Below are 17173 nucleotides of genomic sequence, written 5' to 3'. Positions count from 1 at the left end.
AAGCTGGAAGATGGCGTTAATGACATCAAGTGGAGAACTATGGCACTACAATATATTATTAAAGCAACTTGGCTTGAAGCCCAGACTCAGATAAGACTTTGATTGTCCTTGGAAACTTTCATTTTTGAAGACTACAGCTGGGAAAAGGGGGAAAAAACCTCTTGGGCTGCTTATCTGTGTTGGGGACCCTATGGGACTACAAAGACTAGATACAAAAACAAAAAGTGTTCCATACTTAGCCTTAAATGGTAAAAAATCATCTTTAATATCTTTCTCCAAAGCTCCCAGCTTGATATACCAACAAGAAAATGTTAATGAATCTTAGAAAGAAATTCTTTCTATGTTGAAATCAATCCAACAGACAATTGTTTTATTTCATGATGAGACTAAAAATAACGCAAAAGAGATAAAAGAACTATTTTGTAATCTAAATTTACAAATCCAGACAATGACTACAGAGAAGAAATTAATAACCCAGAAAACAGAAGGAAAATTAGAAGAAACGGATTCAAAGATGGAGGACCTAAAGGAAGGAATTAACAGACAGATACAGACAAATGAAAAATTAGAAGATGCAATGGTAACACCAGAAATGGAAAAGATATCTTGTCAAGATCTCAGAAAACATTTGAGGATAAGGAAGAAGAGCTGATTGAAGATAAAGCTGTTAGGAGAAATGCTGAATTCTCTTTCTCATTCCAAATAATATATACAAAAACAGAGGAAGAATTACTTGATGATTCAAATGTAGTGACTTGGAAAGTTATTTGGCAAAGGAAGAAAGCTAGAGTAAGACTGAAGAAAATAGAGGTTTTGACCTGTTAGATGGGATATTATACTATTAAACATATGTTAACCATATGTTTGAATATGGTTAAGAAATAGATAACTGTTAGAAATAAAAGGATAGGATTTGTAACTAGAATATTATATTTTGTTATGAGATGGGAAATATGAAAATTCTAAAAGGGTTTGAAGAAGAGAAGCCTTTGGTTACCCAAATATAATTTATTATGAGAAATTATAAGCGATAGAGATATTTTGAATATTGAGGGGAAATTAAAAATTTTAAAAAGTGGGAAAAACAGGATATTGATTGAACAAATGGATTTTAAGTGGAAATGCAATTGAGATATGTTTTGGCTAGAAAAGATACTATAAACTGACACTATCAATATTATGTACAATACCAGAAAAATGTGTTGACTGCCTTGTGACTCGCTGCATTATTCTTTATGAGAAAAAAATTGTTTGGTATTCATCATGTCTCCCGGAACCAAGTACAGAGGTACCAAATTATTTGTATGAAAATTTGTTTAATTAAAACAATTCTTACAACCAGTAAAAGTCACACATTATTCAGCAGGAGTCACAATTCTGATTTGTAAATAAAACATAGTTTGATCTTATTCTCAACAAACAAGTCCCAAATGTAAATCTGTTGATAGCTAACATCAATTATCAAAACTCTTCATGCCAAACCAAATTAGAAGAGTTAATACTTTTTCAGCCAAATAAATCGTCGTCATCATTATCATCATCAACAACAACAACATCATCACCATCCCAGCCATTGTCTATCCACTGCAGGATTCAGAATAGAATAGAGATGGAAGGGACCATGGAGGTCTTCTAGTCCAGACCTCTGCTCAAGTAGGAGGAGCTATACCATTTCTGGCAAGTGACTGTCTAGTCTCTTCTTAAAAATCTCCAGTGATGGAGAGCCCACAATGTCTGAAGGCAAGCTTTCCACTGGTTAATTGTCCTCACTGTCAGGGAGTTTCTGCTTAATTTCAGGTTGCTTCTCTCTTTGATCAACCATGCCCTCTGGTGCCTTGGAGAACAATTTGACCCCCTCTTCTTTGTGGTAGTCCCTCAAATACTGGAATACTGCTATCATGTCACCCCTATTTCTTCTTTTCTTTAGATTAGCCAAACCCAAATCCTGCAGCCATTCTTCATATGCTTTAGTCTCCCAGCCTTTGATCATCTTAGTTGCTCTTCTCTGAATTTTTTCCAAAGTCTCAACATCTTTTTTTGTAGTATGGTGACCAAAACTGGTTGCAGTAATCCAGGTGTGGTCTTACTAGGGTTTTATAAAGCGGTACTAATACTTCATGTTATCTCAATTCTATGCTTCTGTTTATACAACCCAGGATTGTATTAGTTTTTTTGGCTGTTGCTGCACATTGCTGGCTCATATTCAAGTGATCATCCACTAGGACTCCAGGGTCCCTCTGACAGTTAATGTTTTTGAGCCAGGATGAAGGCCTTGTTATGACCCAGGTGGTCAAGGCAAGGCAGGCCTTTAGAGAGTTCTTTATTTCTCTTAACAAATGTTCCAGCTAATGGCCCTCCAACAATCGGTAAGGCTCCATCCTCACACTACCCTGAAGGCAGCCACCCTGAGTCCTCCAAACATCAGCCCCTATAAGTGCAAAGAAAGGCCACAGAGTAGGAGCACACTCACAGGGCAAGGTCCAAGCTTCCACGTCCAATCCACCAGGTGGGGCCCAGGCACAAGACAGCAGTCCTCAGGACAAGAATCAGGTCCCAGAAAAGAAGCAGTGAAGCAAAGGCCAAAAGCAGTCCACAAGAGAAGGGCAAGGTCCAAAACAAAAGACAAAGGAGCAATCTTCCAAATGAGGCAAGGCAAACTGCAGCAGGTATGAGTCAAAGCCAGGGGAGTGTAAACCAATGCAAACAATTGTTCCTGGCAAAGACTAACTCTCCATGGCTTGTCCTCAAGTTATTCCCCTCCAGGTGTTCCTTGTAGGAGGGGTGAGGCGATCTCCTCCTGAGTAGTCTTGCAGCCCTTCTCTAGGATTGCCTAGCTCCATTGTCCTTGGATTGAGTGGAGGAGGCAGCTGTTCCTCATTAAAGGAGATCAGCTGCCTATCAGCACCACTGCCAGTCAGCAGCCAATCCTCCCATGTCTGAGCAGGCAGGCAGTTTTCCATCTGGTCGACCACCTCCCCCAATGTCTGAGGGGCCGGGACAGCACTGTCCTCAGATCCTGGCATGCCTTCTCTGTCGGAGGGTCCCAGCTCCAACTCCTCCTCCTCTTTCTCCGAACTGGCCTCTGAGGGGGCCCTGATAGGCCTCTTCTGCATGTTTCCAACCAAAGCAACAACTTGCTAAACATTTTTATGATCATTAAATTAGTACATCAAGGATAAAGACTGATCATTAATTTGGCATGTGTCAAAGATAAAAAGAAAACAAACAGAGTCAGTGTATCTCAGGATAGAAATCAAATTTGAGCAAATACTAGATGAATAATGGAAACATTAAGAGAATTTTAAAAATAATTCTATTTCTGTTCTGGATTGCATTGATCATTTAAAACTCTGGAAGTTTCTTAAAGTAATGGGTGTACCCAAGAATTTGATTCTTTTGATAAATTTTTTATAATAACCAATAAGCAAAGATTAGAATGGATTTGATCACTCTGGATGATTTATCAAGAGAAAAGGAGAGAGATGGGCTGCATTATTTTGCCTATTCAGTTTATATGGTGACTATATAATGCATGCTGTAGGCTTGGAAGAATGGAAGAATCCATCCCGGTTCCATCGGGAGCAATGCTGTGTTTGGAGGCTTCTTTAAAACTCTGCCTGGCATGGGCCCAGGTTTCTTGAGGTACTGTCTCACCCCAAGGGGACTGGCCCACCCCAACCTTGCTGGCAGAGGCGGCATGGTGTGGATCCTGTCAGTCAAGGAATTTCAGCTAGTGAGGTCCAGAAGAGCTTCCAAACAGAGCCGGTCTTTACGCTGGTATTTCCCCCCCCCCCTCGGCATTTTTGGGAACAACTGTGCTGACACTTAACTCCTTTCCTGATCCCAAAATAGTTAGTTGTAATGAAACTACAGCAGTACTGCATGATTCATTTATTCCACAGGTGAGGAAAATAGGTAGAGGGACCATAACGTATGTAGCATTTGAGTGGTAAAATATTAATTAATTAATTAGTTAATTAATTTTGTTGGCTGCCCATTTTGCTTTGAAGGAACCCTGCATGGCTTACATCAATAAAAGCAATAAAACCATAGAAGATAAATATTTCAAAAAGCAATACAAATAGAATTGCAAACTGAAGTAATCTTACAGTTAAAAGGCGGGAAGGGAAAGAGCAGGATGCATGGTGGGGGGGAAGAGGTGAGATTTTCCTCTTAATTTATCAGCCATCTCCACTGTGATACTCCCCTGTTGAGGTTCCAAACCAGTTGGCAGAGCCAAGTCTTTAGCCCTTATGGAAGGCGAGAACGGTAATGTCTCCATTTGTTTTCCCATCTTTAGTAAACTTTCTAGCAAGGTACGCAAACTGACCTACTTGATCTACTTGAACTGACCATTAGGCAAATCCATCCAAGTGTTGGAGGTCTTCTAGTCCAACCCCCTTTCTCCTTAGTTCTAGGTTGGTTCTCTCCTTGGTTAGTTTCCATCTGTTGCTTCTTGTCCTGACTTCAGGTACTTTGGAGAATAGCTTGACTCCCTCTTCTTTGTGGCAGCCCCTGAGATATTGGAACACTGCTATCATCTCACCCCTAGTCCTTCTCTTCATTAAATTGGACATACCCAGTTCCAGTAACTGTTCCAATGAAAGGGTTCAATATTGTGGCCAAGCTTCTTTACAAGCTTCCCATCCTGCCTGTCAGTTTTCAGTGTGAAAAAAAAAGGTCTGATTCCCTCTCAGAATAAGGACATCTCCTTCTAGAGAACACCCTATCTATCAGTTTTCAGACCATAAAGGGATCTGGGAGGACCTCTGCAGTAGTATGGGCACCTCCTTCTAGAACCTGTCTTGCAGTTTTCAGACCCAGGAGAGTCTGGGAGGACTGCAGCTTCCCTTAATAGTATGGGCACCTCCTTTCTGAATGGACTTTGCTCAAAATGACTTCTGACAGGGATCCTGGCAAGTATCCTGCGTTGTCTCCTTCTTCCGTCCTTCACTCACCCAGGCCCTGCTCCTGGCAGAAGATCCTATGCTCCAGCCAAACCCCCTTGCTTTCCAGAGCCCATTGGTCATACTGTAGCCCTGTGGGAGTAATAATGGATTTGGGTGTGCCTAGGAATGATGTGGAGGGTGCAGGATCCAGCTGCAGCTGGGAGAGGAGAGCCCTTTCACTCACACACACACTCATGTCCTTTTACTCCCCTGGGGTTTCCAAATAAAAGTTAACCCTAGTTTTAAGATTCATATTATTAGGCAATTGATTGCATGTGTATGGTGGAAGTATAAAAGATTAACTGATAAAGTGCCCTTTGGCTATCACCTCATGAAGTGCTACGTAGAATGGAGATGATTTCAGAATGTAAATGGATGACATATCAAGTCTTATTGATATCTGTAAAAGAAGGATTTAAGATAAAGACAAGAAAACAAATAGTAAATGAAGGATTTGCTTGTGATTGGTTTAATTATTGGTATAATTATTAATTATTACAGAATTTTTGAAAGAATTAAATTTGATTTAAAAAGTTTTGTTTTCACAGGAACTAAATTTGAATTGGACGTTAATTTATGTTCTGGAGATGACCACTTGATTTCTAAAATATATAATATTTTACTTAAGATGAACCTAGAAGGTGAACACATTAAAAAGTGTATAGTAAAATGGGCAAAATGGGCAAAAAAAATTGAGTATAATATAATGCTAGATAAATGAATGTATGGACAAATGGACTAAAATTCGCATTAAATTGTAGTTTGAAAGAAAACTTTTACAAAATGATGTATCAGTACTTAACCACAGATAGATCAGCAAAAATGTATAAAGGGATTTCTAATAAGTGCAGGAAATGTAATAAAAATCCAGATTGATTTTATCATATGTACTGGTTTTGCAAATATGTGAAAACATACTGGATAAATGTAACAATGAGAATGCAAGAAATATTTAAGAAACAAATATTAATTTGTAAAGCTTTTCTTTTAGATATGAGGGACAAGTCAATTGAAAAACAATTTTGGGGGGGCTATTCCTTCACATGGGGATGGCTTCGAGGATTGTATTTGCCAAACTGTTATAGTTCCGACATATGAAACATCGGATGTTCTTGCATTGACATAAACACTGGAAAGAAAAAGAGATGCCGACTGTTAAAGAATGGGTTTTGAAATTGACTGAACTAGCAGAGATGGCAAAATTAACTGCTTTAATTAGAAATAACAGATTAGACAGCTTTATAAGAGTCTGGAAACCATATGGGGACTTTTTACGTGCTAAATATAGTAACAAATGGTTAAGAGAAGGATTTGAAGATTAGTGTAATGTTTATCTCAACCTGTTGACTGCTTTATTTTCTTTCTTCACACACACACACACACACACACACACACACACACACACACACACACACTCCAGGGTGGAGGGTATATATATACCCTTCACTTTGGAATGTATATGTTACAAATTGTTGTTGTTGTTGTTAATTGCGAAGTCGTGTCCGACCCATCGCAATCCCATGGACAATATTCCTCCAGATCTTCCTGTCCTCTGCCATCTTCTGGAGTCCATTTAAGTTCACACCTACTGCTTCAGTGATTCCATCCAGCCATCTCATTCTCTGTTGTCCCCTTCTTCTATTGCCCTCAATCTTTCCCAGCATTAGGCCCTTCTCCAGTGAGTCCTTCCTTCTCATTAGGTGGCCAAAGTATTTGAGTTTCAACTTCAGGATCTGGCCTTCTAAACAGCAGTCGGGGTTGATCTCTTCCAGTTTGAACACCTTGCAGTCCAAGGGACTCGCAGGAGTCTTCTCCAGCACCATAGTTCAAAGGCCTCAATTCTTTGGCGCTCAGCCTTTCTTATGGTCTAACTTTCATAGCCATACATTGCAACTGGGAAAATCATGGCCTGGACTATACGCACTTTTGTTAGCAGGATGATGTCTCTGCTTTTTAGTATGCTGTCTAGATTTGCCATAGCTTTCCTCCCCAGGAGCAAGCATCTTTTAATTTCTTGGCTGCAGTCCCCATCTGAGGTGATCTTGGAGCCCAGAAAAATAAAATCTGTCACTACCTCCATTTTACAAATACATATTTGCAAAAGGGGAGGAGAATTTTCAGCTTTTTCTTTTCTTTCAGCTCCCCTTTACAAATGTATATTTGTAAAAGGAGAGCTGAAAGAAAAGAAAGAGGATAAATTCTCCTCCCCTTTTGCAAATATTTATTTTACAAATATATATTTGCAAAAGGGGAGGAGAATTTACTGCTTTTTCTTTTCTTTCAGCACCCAGACAAGATAGATTCTGCATGTTAAATATTACATGTTACATGTTAAATTTAATTGATCACTTTTTCTTCTTCTTTTGTAAACTATTTTTTTTGTTATTGTTAGGGTTGAATGTATGCTTTTGTTTTGTTTCATTTTGTTTGTGTCATTGTTTTGTATTATTCTCAATGATAAAACAATAATTATAAGAATAAGAAAATAATAGCTTTACCTATGAAATACCAAAGGGTATACCTGTTGGCTCTGTTTGCACAGCTTGATATGCTGCAATGTGTTTAGTTACCTTATGGTTCAGAAGGCATTGGGTCAACTCTGCCAATGGATTAATTCGGAAAACACTGGTTAAATCATGGATTATTGTGCCAAGTAAAAACAGGCACAATTCAAGAGAATTAAAAAGCCGTTTGCTTATTGGCAGTAAAAAGCTAAAAATTATCAAATCACCAAGGGAAAAAGGAATATTGTTATAACTGCTTACAGTTTTGTAGAATGGTACCAATTCTTTCATACCAAATATGCTATTTGTCAAGTTTAATTAAGTTCACACTTTTTTCCCCCCGCAGTTTGTATGTGGTCTTTTAAATGATGTTTATGTTTTCCAGGCATTAAGAGGAACCAAGACAGAAAATGGAAATACAGTATGCTGAACATATTTTTTTTTGCAATTTAAAAACTCTCCTTTAATACAGTTTTTATACTTTGAAAGGTTTACGCAGCATATCTTCCATTTATTTGTTCCATTTATATTTATTCTTTATATTCGTTTATTTTTTATAGTTATTTATTGTTCTATAAAATGTTCCTACTTAAGGCAGCATTAGAAATTCACATTTTTAACGTCTAATTCTCATATCTTGTATGCAGAATAAAAGTATCGTGGGGGAAAAATGCTCGTGTATTGGCACACCTCTCTTTAGATTTTCTAATACTGCTCCGGATCAGACTCTGAAGCACCCATAGACAAGCCTCCTTCGAAATATAGCCGGAGTCTGCTACTCTTAAATAGCTAGTTTACCGTAGTTATGTACTGGGGTGCGGCCCGAGTGGCAATATCGCGTCTGTCATCATGAATTAGCGATCGCCAAGTATCCTGCGAGAGGGTCGCACAAACGAGCAAGCGTCTTGGGCTCCCCTTTGTATCCCTATACTGTAACTGACATACAGAAGTACTCTGGAATAAAAGGGTTAAAATGTATTGAACTATGCCACTCTCCTCGCTAATCTTCCTCTCATTACGTACTAACCTCGGCCTTTGGAATCAATCTCACTTATATCCGCATAGGGCTCAATATCTTAGCTGAAAGCCAAGTTCTTTATTCTAGGTAGCCAACGATCTCGATAACATGCAGCCAATTAGGGATCGGGAAACCTGTAACTGGCCAATGAAAAGTAGCATAGGTTGGCTCCGCTTCTCCCCAGGTATATACATTAATTTCCCCGAATTGAAAGCGCCAGGCGCGCTCTGAGAACTTTGGAGAAGTTGTGTCTTTTTTTTTTTTTTTTTCCCTCGTCTTCCTTGTGACGCGGTGGTGAATCGTCTTAGCTGGTAGTATCTGGGCTGTTTAAAGGCTCCCTTGTAAGTATTCGCTGTTTTCTGTCAGGTGAAAATGAAGCCTCTTGCACGGCGTTTGCTTTTCATTTGGTTTCTCAGATTCTCCCTTGAAATCCGCCCGCTGGGTGCTAGCCAGAGTCACCCACATGCAGGTCGTGTGAAGGCAGTGATTCTCCGGTTTTAGCTTGGATTTAGGGCGGATTGGATAGCAAGAGGCACAAAAGAAATGCCAAAGGAGGGAGGAGGCAAATAAAACAGAAAATAAAACAGAAAATATAAAATAAAATAAAATATAGCGGCTTTCATAGGATTAGGGTTGTTTTGTTGCTTTATTTTGGTCAGAAATCCAAATCTTTCTCCTCGGAGTAAGCATTCTTTCATTCCAGCTCGTTTCCGTCAGTTAGGGGAGCGGGTGGCCGCCTTCAAGCTACGCGGAAAGGTAGAAGCGGACAAGCATTTTGGACTCGGTTCCGAAAAGGATATTAATGGAGGGGCGAACCTGACAACTGCATTCAGCTCTTTAGAGCAGCGCATCTTTTTCGGGACGACGCTTGGTCGCCCGGAGCGGGCAAGTTCCCACGAACAAAGATAGCCCCTCCGTGTCAGATTTAGACTTGGTGGAGCCTTAGGGTACATAAAGATTGAAGGCTCCTAATTTACACCAGAAGGTCTCTCAAAGATGGTGCCAAAAGAAGAATCTTGGATTCCTATCACCACCACCACCACCACCACCACCACCACCACCACCACTACCACCACCACACACACACACACACACACACACACTATATATATATATATATATATATATATATATATATATATATATATATATATATATATATATATATATATATATATATATTTAGCCAGTTTGGTCAAGGCAACAGGCTAACAACCCAGAGACTGTTACTTCTAGTTTATTTTTGAGCAGGAAAGCTGGCTGGATGACTTTAGGCTACTCACTCTCAGCCCAATTTGCCTCATAGGGTGGCTGAGTGAAAAATAGGAGGAAAATGTCTTAGGTATGTTCTCAGCCTTGTGTTATTTTTTAAAAATAATAAAGGCAGGATACAAATAAAATATGCTTTTCAATTAATAGCAAATATTTAAAATGGAAAATCGAAATTGAATGAGTTATGGGCAAAACCAGAAAACTGATATCAGATGCAGCTTATACACTTTTCTTCCTTGATTTCTCAAAAGTAAAATTTGTATTTATTTAAACTCTTCATCAGATGACTTTAGATTTCAATTCTTAAGATAATAAATATTGCCATTAAAACATTACAAGAATGGCTAAGGAAGGGGGAAAGATACAGACAAGGTGGAGGTAGAATCTTTTCTCAGTCCTTTCACCACTTCCAATTTGACACGCTTCATCGATTCAACGATTTAGATAAGGGAATGAAAGGGGAACTCATCAAATTTGCAGATGACACTAAATGGGCATTAATAGCCAACACCCCAGAAGATAGGCCCAAGATCCAGGTGGATCTTGAAAGACTTGAACACTGGGCCCAATCTAAAAATATGAAAGTCAATGTAGAGAAAAGTAAGGTTTTACACTTAGGCAAGAAAAACCAAATGCACAAGTACAGCTAAATAGCAGTAACTGCCAGAGAGATCTTGGAATCCTAGTGGGCAATCTCTTAAATAAGAGCCAGCAGTGCTACAGCTGCCAAAAAAGCCAACACAGTTCTGGGTTGCATTGACAGAGAGATAGAATCAAGATCACCTGAAGTGTTAATACCAGTTGATAATGCCTTGGTAAGGCCACACTTGGAATACTGCATCCACTTTTGGTCATCGTGATGTAAAAGAGAGATTGAGACCCTGGAAAGAGTGCAGAAAAGAGCAACAAAGATGATAAGAGGACTGGAGCCTAAAACATATAAAGAGCAAAGGTTGCTCGAATTGGCTATGCCTAGTCTAGGGAAAAGAAGGACTAGAGGTAATATGAATGTTCTAATATTAAAAGGGCTGCCACAAGGAAGAAGAGGTCAACCTATTTTCCAAAGCACCCAAAGGTAAGACAAGAAACAATGGATGGAAACTAATCAAGAAGAGAAGCAACCTAGAACTAAGGAGAAATTTTCTAACAGTGAGAACAATTAGCCATGGAATGACTTGCCTTCAGAAGTTGTGGGTGCTCCATCACTGGAAGAGACTAGATAGCTACTTGCATAAAGAGGATTGACAATATTGTGGCTGGAAGGAATTAGTATTTCCACCAAGACAGAGGTGAGAAGTTTTGAGCAATGTATGAAGCAATATATGGGTGTAGTAGCAAAAAGAAATGTATGGAAATGTATGGAAATGTATACCGGTAGTTAATAGGGTTGATGATAACTAGTTTTAGCTGTTTTCTCTTGTTTCTTTTTTTTTTTCTTACTCCTTCTTTTGCACTTTGCATTATGCTATTTACTGCCAATAGGAATGATGTGACTGTTTGTGCAATTTCATTGACATTTGTACTGTTGGACTCACAAAATGCTTGTACTCATTTGAGATTCTGATGTGTTATGAGACAAAAGTCCCATGTGATTGTGCAGAAAAATCAATTTCAATAATACAGCTAATGAGAGCTCTCCAGCAAGAGTGTCTTTAGGAAACAGTGAAATGGAGTAGAGGGTTTAATTTCCTTTGTATTATGGTAAATTCCAATTATTTGATATACAATTTAAAAGTGCTTTCAAGTTTAGTAGAAATGATATTTCATTTTAGTGCAGTGTTTCCCAAACTTGACAATTTTAAGGCATGTGGATTTCAACTCCCAGAATTCCACAGCCAGAGGCCAGTAATTTAACAGATCTTGACTTCGGTCTGAATGATGTTACCTTTCATGAATATTCTGTCACCTGCCCGGAAAAAAAATATATTCCTACTTAACACTCATAAAATATTTATATAAGACTGGCATAATGACATGGAATATAGAAAATTGAGGCTTGGCATACAAATCCTGTTGCTTGGTTTAGATTATTGTGTTTATTTTGGAACATCTGATAGGACATCAATTTTTTTTTATATATAGATTGACTAGAGACACAAAGAAGATGAAATCCCTTTTGCTCACTGCTGTCATTGCTGCCTTTGTTCTAGCTTTGTTCCTCCCTTCAGGTAAGTAAAGTGAACCCAACGGGAAATGGAAACTGAATGATAACAGTGCAGGGACCAGAAGAATAGAAGAGGGAGGTGAAAGTGGCTCATCATTCCAAGGGCTGGCTGAGTTTTAGCTTGATGCTTTGGAATCATATAAATGATATAATTTATGATAGAAAAAATTATATCCCTCTGAATCAGTGGTTCTCAACCTTTTTAATGCCGCGACCCCCAACCGCTCGTAAGTCGAGGGCTACTCAACCGGTCGTAAGTCGAGGACTACTCAACTGGTGTAGCACCGTTTGCAGAATGGGACTTTTGGCGGGCTCAGCAGAGACAGCCTGGACAATTCCTATTGGCTTTTGAAAGCCAATAGAATTAGACTCTATTCAAGAGAGTCTATTCTATTGGCTTTCAAAAGCCAATAGAATAAAAGGGAGTAGCACAGCTAAGGAAAAGGGGAAAAAATGGCAGACTGCGTTGTTTGGCGACCCCCGTGAAATGGTCGTTCGACCCCAAATGGGGTCCCGACCCACAGGTTGAGAACCACTGCTCTGAATGATAGTGTTGAAGGAAAAATCCTCATCAGGGTCCAGTCCAAGCTGGGAATAAACCACATGGCGACTGCTTTAGAAAGAAGGTTGTAGTTTATTGAAGAGGAGAGCCAGACAGAAAGATGGCTCTGGGAAAAAAAAGAGTGACCACATGTAGCAGGGAGTGGGTTTTTATACCTTCTGGTGCTCTTGAGGTATTTCCTGTTCCTGTCTGCAGCTTTGTATTTCCTGTGTCATGTACTTTGACCTGAGTCTGAGTGTGCTTTTCTGGTATTCTGATCGTGGTAGGTTAATCCTATTATGTTTCCTGTCCTTACAATTTGAGTGGGATATTTAGATTTTAAGAGTCTTTGTCTTCCTAATTTCTTCAGTTTCTAGCTGGAAGGCTCCAACCTTCCTGAATGGATTATTACATCTGCATTTCTAAAAGCTGGTTTCTGCTGAGTTGTCTGGCTGGATGTGTGTGTGGAGAAGTTTCTGATATTTTAAAGATCTTCTCCATTATTCCTTTGGGGAAATATATTCTGCCTTTTTAATATGCCCCAAAATATTTCTTTCTCTGAATTCTTCCCATAACAGATTCTTGATTGGAATTATATGAAACTGTCTTTTATAACCAGGCAAATTGTTGGGGCAATCCTAGACATCCAGTTTCAAGGGAACTCTTTTGTTGTTTTTCTTTTTGTGTGTGTCTTTGAGTCAGTTTTGACTCCTGGCAACTATATACAAGTCTATGCAGTTTCATTGGCAATATTTTTTTAAAAAACAAGTTTTATTAATTTTCCATTTTTACAAGACTTCAGATATTTAAGGAAGCAACATGGTGGTTGGGTAATACATAGTCCAATAACATGCTTATCCATACATATATCAGTTTACATCATCAAAAATTTCCTCTCTGTTTCCCTTAGTTATTATACCAAATTCAAATTAATATATTGCTAGTTATAACTCAATCATTTAAAACATTTATAAACAACTTTTAAATTATATGTCTCCAGATCCTGTTTTTGACTTTTGTTTGGTTTCAATTACAATATTCCTGTTGGCTTAGTGTCCAATAATGTTTAAGTTTCAGATTACCCACGGTTCCCTTAGTTCATGCAAAATAATATCATGTCTAAAATACACTTATTTTTATTCCAGTAGATTCTTAGTTTATTTCACAGTCATATTATAATTCTCATTCTAATATCATTGCTTACTCATAAAATAACCTTTATCCTCTAAATCCATCTTCCATTTATAATTCAAAACAATTATTTAAATAACTAATTTATTTCCCTTATAAATATAAATCCTAATATTAAATCAAATAACATCTTTTAAAGTCTCCTTATCTCATTACGTAGAATTTAAAGCTCTTCCATTAAATATCACATAAAGAAAACCATTTTAAGTCTAACTCTGGCCTTCCTTTTGTGCCAAGCTGGCTTCCATAAAAAAAGCTTTTAGATATCAAGTGGCTCTCCCTTCATTCCTGCATATATCATTTTAATCAGGGGAGACCATCCAATTATCAGCCTATCAAGGAAGCAGTCCCCTCACAATTATTGAATTGTTGGCCAAATGGTTTAGGTCTCCATATTTGAGTTAATGCATTTATCATACATTTAGACTGGTCTTCTTCTTCTTCTGGTTTCGGCTGGTTTAGATGAAAGGTCATGTTCAGTGTTGTAGTTGTTTTGGGATCATCTAGGTTGTCTAGAATCTCAATATATTGTGTATGTATGTCCTCTGCACATTCCATCTTAGCATTGCTTTGTTGAGTTTCTGTTGTTGTTGTAGTTGTAAAGTCTTCAAGTGAAGTCAAAGTTTGGGTGTCGGAGTTCTGAGTAGATTGTAGCTGGCATTCTTTAAAATCCATTTTGTTATTAGTTCCTTCTATTGCTTTTTGGGATGTAGATTCATCTAATGAGGTTGAAGTTGCGTTTTGTAGCTTTAAAGTGGCATGTAAGTCTTTCATTCTAGAATTCACTAGCTCAATGGTCTCTAGGATTTTTTCGAATATAAGTTTGACATTAAGCTGTGGGTGGTGTTCCTCCATTTCTGTAATGTTTACAAATAATCCTTTAGTGGAGGCTGTTTTTAATAAAAGTTAAAAACCTCCACTGTAAAGAGATATTTTATTCACCCAGCTGTTTCAAGTTCTTATCTTTTATTGCTGTCAAGGACAAGTTTTAGTCTCAGGAGTCTCCCAGTCAGAAAAAAATTTTTTTTTTCACTTGCTGTACTACATTTCACCACAAGATGTCCCCAGTAACATACAGAATAGAGCTTGTATCTGGTTCAAGAGAGGAAAAACAAAAGAATATTCCTCTTTTTTTTCCAGCTTAGCAAAAAAGTAAAACAATATGTTTGTATAGAAATACAGAGCTTTTAGGGAGCCCAGGTATCCAGATATTACAAGTCCAGGTGTGTGGTCTTTTGATCTTATTGTTCTTTTTGTTGTTGTTTGTTTGTTTCTTGGCTTTGTGTTCCTGCAGAAGCCGCGAAATTAAGCTGGGACAAAAGGGTATTTTAAGGATTTTTACAGGAAAGTAGTTGGGGAAAAAAGAAGGAAAGGTAAGGTCTCACCCAACTCCTCCAGTTGCCTCATCAGGCTTATTAGTGCTTTGGGATTTCGGCTGGTGCGACTAAGTGAGCGGCCATGTTAATGGCCACTCTTTTCTTCTTTGGTCCTAAGGAGTTGCCGCTGATCAAACGGAGAGGCTGCTGCCCCTCTGCGATTTGGCGAAGTCCTCCCCAACAGTGATAGTTCCTCCAGGGCGACTTTCGATCGTTTCCAGGGTCTCCTGGAGAAGGAAAACTGGACGGCGGGGAGAGCGATTTCACCGCACGTCTGCCAGTGCCGTAAACCAGAACTGGAAGCCTTTGGCAAGATTTTTTGAAACTTGAACTCCTCTTGTCAGGGGCTAGTTGTGAAACTATGAATGATGATATGATAATTGTAAATACATGGATTGGTCACAAAGCTGTTTTTTAACATTGTTAAAACTTTGAACAATGGCTAAAAAAATAGTAAGAAAGGACTACTTATAATTTGTTTTCTAACAGGGATTCTGTTTCAGAAACGAACATTTTGTTTAGTTTCTTTTCTTCCTTGATTATTTAGGAAGTGCTTTAAAGTGCTACAATTGTAAATCTGCTACGTGTAACAAAACTATGACCTGCACAGCCGACCAAGATACTTGCATAATACTACATTCTGGTGAGTATATAACTTTATCTAATTTATATTTAATTTCTGACAAAATATACAAATTTATTAACATGGTGTTTAGATTGATTTCAATTATTCTGAGCAGCTTAATATGCACAAATGAAGTCAGGATAAAATTTAAATATAGAGTTTCACCTTGAGGGATTAACAATCAAACTGTTTGCATGTGTGCCTCTGAGATTTTTTTTTAATATATATATATATACTTCTGGTGACTGCCTGGACAAATCCCTGCAGTTTTCTGGCAAAGATTTTTGGAAGTAGTTTGCCATTGCCTCCTTTGTAGGGCTGAAAAAGAATGATTGGCCCCAAATTACACAGCTGGCTTTGTGCCTGAGGTAGGACTAGAACTCACAGTCTCTTGTTTCTAGCCTGATGCCATGTGACATGTCGCGATGTATCGTGACTTTTTTTCCATTGCTGGCAATGGGGTTGGCGCGGTTTCACCATGACGCATCTGACCTGCGGGCCAGCAGTTTGACACCCTTGTATTAGAGGCTTTTAGTTACTCTGTAGCACAATAACAACAGAACGGACCTTGGAGGTCTCCTAATCCAACCCGGTGTTCAAGCAGTTTCCCTCTCCCCCACAATTTTATGAATTCAGTTGAACTGACGATAGCTACTCTTCTTCTGGTACTTTTTGTTTTCAACTTTTTTGTTTTCTAAAACTGTTAGAATTATGCTATATAGTTATATCTGTACTTGTAAGTACTTGTTTTACTAAACCAAATGCTTAATTATGTAAACTATGACTTATAGATTGTTAGTGGGTAGCTAAGAAATCATTGCTTATTTTACTTTTCCCCTTTATTTTGGTGGGAAAAAAACTGAATGTTTCTTAGGGGTTTTTTCTGTCTTATTTGGCCTAAAGCTGTTGTCAAATGTTGGGAAAAAGGAGTGATAGAACCCATATGGTAAAATCTCCAGTGAAATAAGATTGATTTTTTTTATTAATGATTTAGGCCAGGGATAGGCAACCTTGGCTCTTTTATGACTCGTGGACTTCAACTCCCAGAATTCCTGAGTCAGCCATGCTGGTTCAGGAATTCTGGGAGTTGAAATCCAAGAGTCATAAAAGAGCCAAGGTTGCTTATCCCTGATTTAGGCCAATTCAAAATCTTTAAAACAATTTTTAAAAACTCTTTTGTGATTTTATACAAAAAAAGTAGGATATCCATTTAACAATTTATTAAAAAACTATGAAATTACTGAACAGACTACCTTATTTTCTTAAATATTTTTAAAAATTAAGTAGGATACAATCTAATTTGTAATCTTGTCTTTTTTTTAAGGTAGTGGAATTATATCTTCCTGCTGGAAGCATTCTACCTGTAATAACAAGTTTGTTTCAGAAATTTTATCACTGAATAGCTTTAAATTCAATTGCTGCAACTGGAATTTGTGTAACGATGCTCCAAATGTAGTAGCTAGCAAGATAGCCCTCAGTGGGGCTTTCTTGCTGACTGTTGCTCATATCTTAAAGTTTTTACTCTGGAACTGA

General features: G+C 38.1%; 1 protein-coding gene across 1 annotated transcript in view; it reads left to right on the top strand.

Moving 5' to 3' along the window:
- The window catches only part of LOC120314119 (CD59 glycoprotein-like), a 22855-nt gene extending 5682 nt beyond the window's left edge, over positions 1-17173 (top strand). Inside the window, exons 2-4 of the mRNA XM_039356881.1 lie at positions 11826-11911; positions 15563-15658; positions 16965-17173. Coding sequence (XP_039212815.1) covers positions 11826-11911; positions 15563-15658; positions 16965-17173 — 391 coding nt within the window. The remainder of the gene's footprint in view (positions 1-11825; positions 11912-15562; positions 15659-16964) is intronic.

This window comes from Crotalus tigris, unplaced genomic scaffold (assembly GCF_016545835.1).
Source record: "Crotalus tigris isolate CLP2741 ecotype Arizona unplaced genomic scaffold, ASM1654583v1 scf7180000018831.1652172, whole genome shotgun sequence".
Classification (NCBI taxonomy): Eukaryota; Metazoa; Chordata; class Lepidosauria; order Squamata; family Viperidae; genus Crotalus; species Crotalus tigris.
Note: the sequence above shows the minus strand (reverse complement) of the source record. Positions and strands in the feature narration are given on the sequence as shown.